This window comes from Tursiops truncatus, chromosome 1 (assembly GCF_011762595.2).
Source record: "Tursiops truncatus isolate mTurTru1 chromosome 1, mTurTru1.mat.Y, whole genome shotgun sequence".
NCBI lineage: Eukaryota > Metazoa > Chordata > Mammalia > Artiodactyla > Delphinidae > Tursiops > Tursiops truncatus.
The window spans coordinates 166,036,682-166,048,136 of record NC_047034.1 but is presented as its reverse complement, the minus strand read 5'-3'; the positions used below and the strand labels follow the sequence as shown (position 1 = coordinate 166,048,136).

Below are 11,455 nucleotides of genomic sequence, written 5' to 3'. Positions count from 1 at the left end.
ATGATTCCAAGTCCAAGTCCAGTTACATGAGTCCGAGGAAATGTCCTTTCCAAGCCTCAGCTATGTTTCCAGTCCTTACGGCATCAGTAATTGGCTGAGTATTTTCAGTAAATGTAAATGAAATATACTAGCTGCACCAGTGCACAGCGACAGCTGTACACAGAGATGACATCAAGAAAAATGGCATCACTGACTCACACTCACACAAAGCACATGGAAACTAGGGAGCTTTATTGGTTACATATTGTGCTGCAGAGCCAACAGAGACAGCATTAGAGCCAGAGGATACATGCAGACAGGCAGCTTCAACTATACACATGCACCCAAGGAGCCCTGAGTCACTGCTCATGGCTTCGCCCTGGTTTCCAGCGACAGGGTCTGGCCTCCTTGGTCCCATGCTTGGAGCTGGAATGTAGGAGAAGCTGCTGCACCTAGACTCCAAGGGGCAGGGGAGAGACCAGAGCACCTGCCTGAGCAAGTAGGTGTGGACCGACAGATACTGATGTGTCCCCTAGCAAGGGGGCCTATAATGTAATAACAGTTTATTTGAGGGCTACTTCCCTAGCCCTCCCGATCTTTAAAATACAAAAAAAAAAAAAAAAAATAGACTTTATTCTCTTAAAAATACATTCCATTCAGTACATGTTCTGAGCTGTGAAGCAGCAGGAAAGTAGGGCCCCTTTCCCTATGATCTTGGTTGTGAGGCTTTGAGGAGAACCCTGTTGTTCCCCACCCTGGGGTATTTAAAAGGTAATCCCTAAAAGCAGCTCTTCCAAAGCAGTCTTGTCAGAGTAATGATAAACCCACACCAACAAAGGCAGCTGGGGACCCAGGGGCAGGGTCCCTATTCCTTTACTGGGAAACGATAGCACATGGCACTAACTCACTAAATATAAAGAACTAAAACTGCCCCAGGATGGCAAGTCCAAGAGCAACACAGACGCTCCCACACCCCACGAGGGTGATAGCGTCACGTGCAGGCCTGCCTGTGGCCGAGGCTGGAATTCTTGGCCCCACTGCAAATCCCTGTGGCCCACCCGGGAACTGTTTCCTTGCTACGCAAAAGCAGAAACAGCCGCAACTTCTCTGCCCACCGTCCCTGCAGCTTTCTCTGGTTGTTTCTAGTACCAGAGTGGTGACAGACAGGCGGGGGCAGGTGGAGGAGACCAGCTCCTAGCACTGAGCCAGCTCTACTTTCTCCAAGCAAGCAGCTCTGGAGTGCCAGCTTCCCAGACCTTACTAGGAACCCTCCCACACCCCATACACCTGCCAGTAAAATTCCGAGTTAGAGCCAAGCTGCAGAAGAGGCTGGTCATAAAAGTGGGTTTGTTGGCTGGGACAGAGGGAATATTTGGCTTGATTAGACAACTATTCAACTACCAGGTCTCCCATTTGGAAGTTTCCTCCAGGACCCCTGATGGTGAGGCCTGGGTCCAGACGGTCACACCTAGGTTGCTTTTCAGAAACAGGCCTTCCAACTTTGGAATTTGACAGCCAGCCTTGCCAGCCATTTGAAGCCCAGAGGAACTGAGCCTCTAGCGTTCACCTGCTATTACAAATATATTTTCTGCAATGCTGAGGACATTTAAAAATAAAATCTATTTTACAGCGGCTCTAGAAAGTGTGCAGATTAAGGAAACAAAATATTTATCCTGAAATAACTGTTACAATCAAACCCTATTGCACTCAGATTTTAAGATAGCAGCCCCAGCAAAAGGGCACCATAGCTGCCCCTCTTCCACAGAGCATTCTGGGTGGTGGCAGATGTTGGTGCTGCTAAAATGTGGAAAGATCCAGACTTTGGCACCAGGAGCTACAGCACCAGAATCCAGGGCTCCCAACGCCCAAAAAGACAAGAATTACTGGCGAGATCTTTGTAGGCATCGTTTGGCGCCCTTCTGTTTCCACCAGCAACGAACCACAGACCTAATTTCCTATAGCCTCAGTTGACCGCCACAGGGGTCTGTTTCCTTTGGACTCGCAGGGTTGACAACCAGTTAAGAAGAATGGCAGGAAGACTACAAGTGAGAGGTTGCAGCCTTGAGCCAATGACCCAGGAAAAGCAGCAGGAAGAGATTTTGAAAACAGCATCTTGAGTATCTGAGGCAGCAATGTGAAGAAAAGGCAAGCCACATGACAAATACCCTTAGATTGGCAAAACTCCAGAAAACGGAAGTATAAGCAAAACACTCCTGTCCATGAAAGTCAAGTAGGTGCTCCCCAAGCCTCCTCCAGGATCGCCAAATCTGATGCAGACAAGGGAGGGGCAAACGCTGGTTCCCACCCTGAGCGGAGGCAGGGAAGATTCAAGAAGCACTGGAACAGGAGATACACACCTTGTGCTGTGGAAAGCACGTGGCCTGCTGTGTGGCACTGGGCAAGGTTGGTGTTGAAAAGGGCCGCAGAGACCATCTAACCTCACCCTTTCACTTTATAAACTGGAAAAGTGAGGCCAAGGGAACTTCTCTGAGTTCATCCTCATGACATTAAAACATGGGGAACTGGAAAGAATAAGGCCCAGGAAAACAAAGGCGATGGGAAGGACACATGTAAACCCATTTGGACAATACCTTCCACGATTAAGACTCACCCCCCACAGGGAGGAAACAAAAATCTTAGAATGCCAGATTTAGGATCCTTAGAGACCATCCATTTCAAAGAACTCATTTTACAGATAGGGAAACTGAGGCCCCAAGAGGACAATGACTTGCCCAAGGTCACATAGCAAGGAAGTACAAAGCCATGAAGAAAATTCAGCTTTCCTGACTTCCACTCTAATGCTCTTTCACTATGAAGGAACAGTGTCTGCTTCATAAAGGTAGCCTTTGAAAGGGGATCCCTTCTTTGAACTGAGAGAATGCTTAGAAAAAGCAGTGCCAAGAATGTACGGTTCTTTCCCCACGTGATTGCTATAAGGAATCTAATCAATTTTTCTTTATGTGGCTTCCTGAAAGGTTTGCTGTATTTTGAATTGTATGAATCTAGGGCCCTTGATGGGCACGTATTACCTTTCCTCCAATGAAGTCATCATAATGATAGCTGGTTTGCAGAAATCATGGGCCCACTTCTGTAGGAATGCATCAGCTTGGTAAAGTGCGATACCTCCTCCACGGGGGATGAGGAGGAGGAACAAAGTCCATGCCTTTCATGGAGCCATTGCTTTGTGGAGTGACTAAGGGGAAATTGCTTCCTCCTGTCTACTTTCCCCCGTGCTGGCGCTTCCTAGAAGGCAGAGTATGCTGGGTCAGGCCCAGGTTAGTCTGGGAGTATTCCAAAGGAGAAAACAACGAAGTCAGCCTGAAGTCTCCAGCCACAGGAGAGGAGCAGGCAAGGCCAGCAGCATGTTGGTGCCCAGGGAAGGAGATGCATGAGGCTCGTGCACTTCCAGGTGCCTTTGGAAGGTGAACAGAGAGCCGGGGTTGGTGGAGGGGGTGTGATGTCATTCCAGTAGGTGGGTACCCGTGTGCTCTGCCCCCAGCAATCAATGGTCAGCCCGGGGGCCCAGTCAGAGAAACTTCAACCTAAAGGGTAGTTCCATAAACCCCTGTAAAAGTCTGAGGAACTCCACAGGGGAAGAAATGGAACCCCCTAGATGGAGCTGATGGCTGGTGGGTGCACAGGCCCCTGGGGCAAATGAGGAGTGAACTGGATGCGGTGAAGAGACTAAGGAAGAGATTTGGCTGCTGTTGTGTGGCGGGGATACAAGGGGTTTCTATGTCTTTCCTCATGTGGGGGCCAGAGTGGCCCATCCTACCTGGGGGACGGGGACAAGGAGAGTAGACTCATGCATCAGGGAAGGCTGGCCCTGGGTGACCATGTCCAGCTTGTAGTTTCTGATTCCCTCTGGCCAACTGGCAAAAAAGAAGCCACAGCCTGGCTCTCTGCCAGTCTCCCAGCCAAGGCCTAGTTTCTAGCCTGGCTCCTTCACAGGGCAGGAAGGCGCAAGAGCTGAGAAGCAGGAGCAGAGGAGACAGCAGACCTCACCAGCTGGCTCAGTTTTCCTCAGCACAGGGCCTGTTTGGCCGTAACCGTTCCTCAGCCCGGGGTCGCCCAGGCTCGGGCAGCCCCGGCTTTGCAGACAGTTCAGACCTTTCGAGGGAGTTGTGCAGTCGCCTGTAGACACTGAGTGTGCAGTCGTCACCTTCCTCCTGTGCCAACAGATGACAAAAGTCAGCTGCAGAGAACAATACAGTGAATAATAAGACACCGTCACTCCCCACCCCAATGGCCCTCTCTAACAGGGAGATGTGGTGCAGACCGACCACAGCAGAACTGCAAAGGACTGGCCAGTATCAAAGTTCCACCTACGAACTCCAAGCTGCTGAGAGCTCCTAGGGTAGACTGGGAGGCTCACAGCTGAACAGGAGCCCTAAAAAGGGACAGGACCAGGAACAGGGCCACTGGAGTGGGACCTCCAAGTAGGGGCCAGCATTACTGGAGTGTTGCACGTGCAGGCTGCAGGCCTCTCAGGGTCAGAGCCATTTGCTCGCTGGAGAGGCAGGGAAGTATGAAAAGGAAGCTGGACAGCTCTTATCCTACTTCCCACCTACAGACTACCAAAAAGCTCACATATACCTTTCCTACCATATCTCATCTCATATGTGCCCCTCACCCTATATTTCTCAGCCATCCACAGTTTTAGCTTCATCCAACTTTCTCTGCACTCCTCTTCTACCAGAATTCTGCCTTTTTAATGTTCTTGTTGCTCCTCCCCAGCTAATGCAGATCAAAGAATGAGTGAGAAAGTCTGGTTGGCAAGGTAAAAAAGAGCATTGGATTTAGAGACAAGAATCTTGGATTCAAATCTTAGCTCTTCCAGTAATTCACCTGGGTGGCCTTGGTGAAGAGGCCCTTTGTGTCGCTGACCCTCCATTTCTACATCTAAAAAATAGGGATAATATCCCCCCGCACACACCAGGGCTGTTGGAGAGACTGAATAAGACAGCGGGTGGGGAAGTGCTTTAAAGTACCCTGTAAAGACTCAGGGCTTTTCAACATAACACACAGTCACCACCTGCCTTTTAAAAGAAAGGAACAGGGACTTCCCTGGTAGTCCAGAGGTTAAGAATCCGCCTTCCAATGCAGGAGGCACAGGTTCGATCCCTGGTTGGGGAACTAAGATCCCACATGCCATGGGGCAACTAAGCCTGCATGCTCTAGAGCCCGCGCGCCTCAACTAGAGAGAAGCCCACACACCACAACGAAAGATCCCGCGTGCCGCAACTAAGACCCGGCGCAGCCAAAAATAAGTATTTAAACAAATAATAAAAGAAGGGAACAATCTCTAGGTCAAAAACATCTTTCTTCATCACAGGACTCACATCTAAAAGACACTCCTGGGGGCTTCCCCTTCATATGTTGTTCTGGCACTCTGACACTCATATAAGGAGAGATTCTAGATTTGTCTATCCAGTAACAAGCCACACTGAACCAGCCCTGCCCTCAGACTGATGACATAATGGCCTACATAGGTGTCTGGGACAAAAAGTGATGCTCGGGCATAAAGCTTATCCAAGTAGGCCCAGTGTAAGCCCCAGCACTCCTCAGCCCCTACATGCCAGCAGCTGGCAAAGATCTGCCTAAACTGAGGCAGCCAAAGAACTCATTTCCTTGGCTCCATCTCTGCTCTACAGAAAGCCACTGTGCTTCCTCCTTTAACCCAGAACCTCCCAACAGCTGCAGCTGATTCTTGTGCTTCTAGGTACTGCTCTGTGGGGCTATAAGGGGAGCTCCTCTGGCGACCCTGGCAAACCAAGAGAACAGAGGCCACATCTCTCTCCTTTTTTGTAGCCTTCATATGTGAAGGCAAAATGAAGGAGACAAATTGGGGAAAAGATTTTGGAAATGCATGCTGCTCTCTGCCAAATACCTTCTTCAAGGTACTTCATTCTTCTTTAAGGCCAAATCCACATTATTTTCAACAGTTCTCTGAACTACCCAGTTCTATTCAGTGTTTCTCAGCCCCAGTCTCCATAATCCTGAGTCACACAGGCCAGGGCAGAGGGGAACAAAAAAGAAAGTAAAGGAGAAAAGGGGAAAGTGGAAGGAGAACAGGAGAGAGGGAAAGAAGTGGGACTTACCATGCCTGCCAAGTGGTTCCAGGCTTCAGCCGTGACAGTATCTCCTACCCGATTCCGACGAGTGAGCACCTCTGACACGGTGAGGCTGCTTTGGGTCCTTCTGGAGGAGAGCTCGGGGGCATCCCCTGAGTTGCCTACCCTTCGAGTGCCCTGCTCAAAAAGGTATGAGCTGGGCTGTTCAAGGTCTGAATAGTCTGTGGAAGATCTCTGGATGTAGGTGTTGGTAGATTCCACATTTTTACCTATTCGAGTCGGGGGGTCTTCTAAAGAGTTCAAGTCTCGCCTACTCTTCCAGGCATTTCTCACAGTAACGTGTCTGGCATCTGACGAGCCCACTTCTAAGGGGCCACTATGGCTTTTCCACCTGATTGTCTCCGCTGTGGGTGCATGGCTATTCCTCTCCACAGGATCGGATGGCTTGATTATAATGCTGCTCCGAGAGACCACCGTTTCTGGCCTGTTCTTCGGGGCCCCATCTCCCATTCTTTCAGCTTCTGTGAACTGCAGGGTGATGTCATGTTTGTGAATGGAGAGCTCAAAGGGGGAGCTGACATGGTTACTAACCGACGTGAGCTCTGGTGGCCCAACCTGGATGTTGCTGGTGGATGTGTGCCTCTCCCGCAGGGCCTCGCCTAGAGCAGCTCTCGGGCTGCTGCTGTCAGAGGGGTAGATAGTTATACTGCTTGTCACTTTGTTTGGCCCTGGTTTGGAAGTAGACTTCTGTTTTTCCAATGTGGCCTCGGTTCCAGATCCTCCCATGACTTTTTTCACATCCTTATCAATGATGACAGGTTTGATGATGGCTCTAGATCGCAAGGCCTCTCTGGGGCTAAAGGGCCGCTGGCTTTTTACCCCGGCACCATTGGCCTCTGGGAGCTCCACGGCATTGGTGGAGGCTCTGACAGGTTTCCCAGATTCATTTTCTGTTCCCACATCTTTATCATTCTCAAAGAGGGAGGTTCTAAGTCCCCCTCGGGATTTGGCCTTTTCTCTAGAGTTGGGCTGTTGCTTGGGCTCTGGAGTAATGGTTGTGTTTACCAATTTGGCAGTAACAAGAGACACCATGTCCATATCATCATCTGAGTCTGGCTTCTCTCTGCCACTGGATTTGATGACTCGACATCTCAGGGCCTCATGCTGACTACTGTCTTCCATCACAACTGCTATGGGTTGATCAACTCCTTCTTTACTGGGGGTTGAAAAGCCCTGAAGGATGTTCTCTTGGCTTCTGGAGCTATAAGGATACTTTGATAAAGGTGGAGCCTTGGAATTTGGGAAACTGGTATCAGCCTCTGGGCCGTTGGCAGCCTTTTTCCCCTTAGAGAGCCCTTCTGAGGAAGATCTTCTAGATGTTGCCAGAGCTCCCACGGCCTTAGAACTGCCAGAGTCTGCAGCCTGAGTTATTTGACTTCCATTGCCAGGCACCTGCCCCCTCTTGCCAAAGAGGGCCTCGGTGGAGGTGTCAGAAGCCTTGTCACCTCTCCCTGATATGTCATTGGGAACAGATCCATGGGTGGTATCACTAAATGTTCGTGTCGTCTTCTCTACTTTCCCCTTCAGCCCACTCTCAGTACCTGGCTTGGGAGTGCCCTTCCAAACTTTATTGTGCTCCTGGGCAGCTGGCGGGTAGCGGCTAAGCACTGACGGCTGTTCCCTGGACTTCTTCCCTTCACTCTGAGAGGAGCCAGATGCGAATCGATCTTCAGTTCTCTTTGTCTCCTGAGTCCCACTGTCTGCACCTGCCCCTGTGTTGGAAGCTTTGGCTGCCCTCCTGTTGGTAAAGCTGGGAGAGGAAACCTGCCTGTTGCTCAGAGGATAGTTTTCATTGTTGAGAACAAATTCCCTGTTTCGGTGCCTTTCCCGCTTATGCTGAGGGGACAGTTCCCGGGGTGTCTGCTTGGACACAGGTGCCTCATTCCCATGCGCTCTAAACTTAGTCCTCTCATGCCTGCCTTTGCTGGACAGGAAAGCATCTTCCCCTTCTACCTCCCCGTTCTCTAATTCTTTCTGTTTCTTGATTTGTAGCTTTATCTCCTCCAGCTGGCTGGCTAAGAGTTTGTTTTTATTTTGTTCACTTAAGTAATTATCCTGAAGGTCATTATTTTTGGCCCTCATTTTCTTAAGCTCTTCCTCCAAAGATTCAAAATGCTTGATTTGTGTCTTAAGTTTCTCAATCTCTTGGTTAAGGTCTTTTACTTTGTTGTCTTCCTGATTTCGGTTCTTTTCATTTTCTGATTTGTTTCTTGTTTCATTCTCTACCTGCTTTAGATAGTCCAGAGTTCCCTTCCTTCTTGATTCTTTGGACGGCAGTGTGGAAGAGATACCATCCTCAATTCGTAGGTCATTCCTTTCCAGAAGGTTAGAAGCATTCCTTGTATAATCTCGGTTCATTTTTTTGTTCTGCTCCAATTTTTGAGTGAGCTCTTTTATCAGTTTCTCGTTTTCTTTCTCCTTTTCATTCAAGTATTTTCTCTCACTTACAAAGGTCAGAGTTAATGATTTCAGCTTTTCTAACTCTGACACTAAACTCTGCTCAGTTTTATCCAGCCGGTCCTCAGAAGATTCTAGTTCTTTCACTTTGACCCTGAGCATTTCCAGCTCAGAGGAGATTTTCTTTGTCAGGTTTCTCTCCTCATTCAGGCTCAAACACAGTTGGGTACAGTCATTCTTACTCCTGCTAAAGGCCTCCTCTAGCTTCTCCAGTTCAGCCATTCGTTTCTGAAGCCGCTCAATCTCAGATTTTAGCTCCCGGGTGAGGTTTTCCTCCTCCTCAAGTTTCTCCTTCATCTGCTGACAGAGATCCTCTGCTCTCTTAATTTCCTCATCTTTGCCTTCGATTCTCAGCACTCGCTGACGCAGCACTTCAATCTCAGCCAACATGCTGGAGTTGCTGCCTTCCGCCTGAATCACCTTGTCCTGGAGATCCAGGAGCTCATCCTCTGCTTTCTGGAGGTTTTTTGTGGCTTCCTCCAACTCATCAAGACGGCGGCTTAGACTCTGTAACTTAAACCGCAGGTGGCGGCTGGAAGCAGTATCCTTGTAGCTTGTAAATTCAGCCATGTCTACTGCCAGCCAATGTGGGCTCCTACAGGCACCCAGTTCCACTCGAGGGGATGAGAAACGGTTACCTTTCTCTTGGCATCCACAACCTTCTTTGGCAGCTCGAGACCATTATCAGTCTACAGAAGAAAAGCAGAAAGCATGTCAGGCAGCAAATCTAAAACCTCTACTTCAACTCCCAGTTGTAAAGAGTTCCCATATGTAATTCTTGTGCCTAGAACATGGCAGGTGTTGAAATTTGTTGAATGACTGAATTTGACTAAACCTGCAAGAAAACACTGGTTCTTTGTGGCTGATGCCTAGTTTCACCCTAATGAAGAATGCCACCAATGGCAGCATGGCAAAAAGACACAAAAATGCCTCATTTACATGACCAACTGTTCGATATTCAGGAAGCAAAGTCCAACCCAAGAAGGATAAAATAAAATCTGCACCTAGAAGCATCATAAGGATACAGCAGAATACCACAAGGTATTTTAAAAGCAGTAAGGGGTGGGGGGGAGCAAATAGTCTATGAAGAAATAACAACTGAACTGGATTCTCAGCAGAAACTTTTAAGTGGACATCAAGAAGATAAAAGACATGATAACAAAACAAAACAAAAAGACATGATATAACATCTTTAAAAGTTCTAAGAGAAAATAACTAACCTAGAAGTAAATCTCCTAGAAGTAAATACCAAGAGAAACTATGAAAGAGAGATATAATTAGTCAGAAACACTTTAAGAACAAATAAAAGGAAAATAAAAATTTAAGTGTTTATCACTGAAAAAACTATTGATAGACGTACTTCAGAATACAGAAACTGATCATTTAAAGAAGGCATTAGATGCAAGAAGGAAAAGAAATTAACCCAGACAAGCACTGATTGATTCAGTTAAACAATAAAAATCAATTAGGGATTGGTTTTATCCTGCTCCTTCTCCCCAAAGTGGAACTGAAACACTAAACAATAATAACATGTAAATCATAAAGAGAGAAATCAGAATTCAAGTGTTCTTAGAATGTTATATTCTTTGCGAAGAGGATAGTGTTATTATAACTAACTTTAGACCTTGTTAAGAATAGATATTAATCGTATATCTGATAAGGCATTAATAAGCAGAATATATAAAGAACTTCTACAACTTAACAGCGAAAAAGAACCTGATTTAAAAATGGGAAAAGGACTTGAATAGACATTTCTCCAAAGATGATATCCAAGGACGACTACTATCAAAAAACAAAAAGTGTACAGATGTGGAGAACTGGAACCTTTGTACACTGTTGGTGGGAAAATGCTATAACTACTATGGAAAAACATGATGGTGGTTCCTCAAAAAATTAAAAACTAATTATCATATGATCCAGCAATTCCACTTCTGGATATATATGCAAAAAATGAAAGAATGATCTCAGAGGGATGTTTGCACACCTGTTTTTTTTTAATTTTTCTTTTGGCCACACTGTGCAGCTTGCGGGATCTTACTTCCCCAACCAGGGATCAAACCCAGGCCCCTTGCAGTGGAAGCGCAGAGTCCTAACCACTGGACCGCCAGGGAAGTCCCCATACCTATGTTCATAGCAGCATTTTCACAAGAGCCAAAAGGTGGAAGCAACCTAAATGTCCATTTAGGTGGATGAATGGATACACAAAATGTGGTTTACACATACAATGAAATGTTATTCAATCTTAAAAAGGAAGGAAATTCTGACGCTTCAACATGGATGCACCTTGAGGACGTTATACTAAGTGAAATAATCCAGTCACAAAAGACAAATACTATATGATTTCACTTATATGAGGTACCTGGAATAGTCAAATTCATAGAAACAAAGTAGAATGGTGATGGCCAGAAGCTGAGGGAAAGAGGAAATAGGGACTTGTTGTTCAATGGGTATAGAACCATTTTTATCTTTCAGTTCTGCAAGATAAAAAATGTTCCAGAGATTGGTTGGACAACAGTGTGTATATATACTTAACACTACTAAAAAAGTGTACATTTAAAAACGGTTAAGATGATACATTTTATGTTATGCATTTTTTGCCAAAATAAAAAATAATTTTTAAAAACGTTAAGGCACAAAAGAAGTAAAATACATAGAGATGGTAGGGTATACTTTCAGTTTCTGGTCCAGCATGTAAGGAGCTTCTAAAGTCATCACTTCTTCCTAACAAGTAAAAAGCTGAACAAACAAAATCAACAACTCTTCTTAGATCCATCAGAGAACTGAGGTTACAGAGAAAACTGCTTCCCCCAAAGTTAAACAGACAAGTGGATACAGAGAACACAATTTACCAGAGCAGAAATGCAGGAGTAGAAACCTCCACAGGA

General features: G+C 46.6%; 1 protein-coding gene across 4 annotated transcripts in view; it reads right to left on the bottom strand.

The window, feature by feature from the left end:
• Positions 1 to 210: 210 nt before the first annotated feature.
• The window catches only part of LUZP1 (leucine zipper protein 1), an 81,038-nt gene continuing 69,793 nt past the window's right edge, over positions 211 to 11,455 (bottom strand). For all 4 annotated transcript variants that reach the window (XM_073794460.1, XM_033841583.2, XM_033841591.2 and 1 more), the window contains 2 exons: positions 6,081 to 9,259; positions 211 to 4,148 (listed from right to left, as the gene is read on the bottom strand). In XM_073794460.1, the coding sequence (XP_073650561.1) occupies positions 3,993 to 4,148; positions 6,081 to 9,140 (3,216 nt within the window). In that variant the 5' untranslated portion in view covers positions 9,141 to 9,259 and the 3' untranslated portion in view covers positions 211 to 3,992. The remainder of the gene's footprint in view (positions 4,149 to 6,080; positions 9,260 to 11,455) is intronic.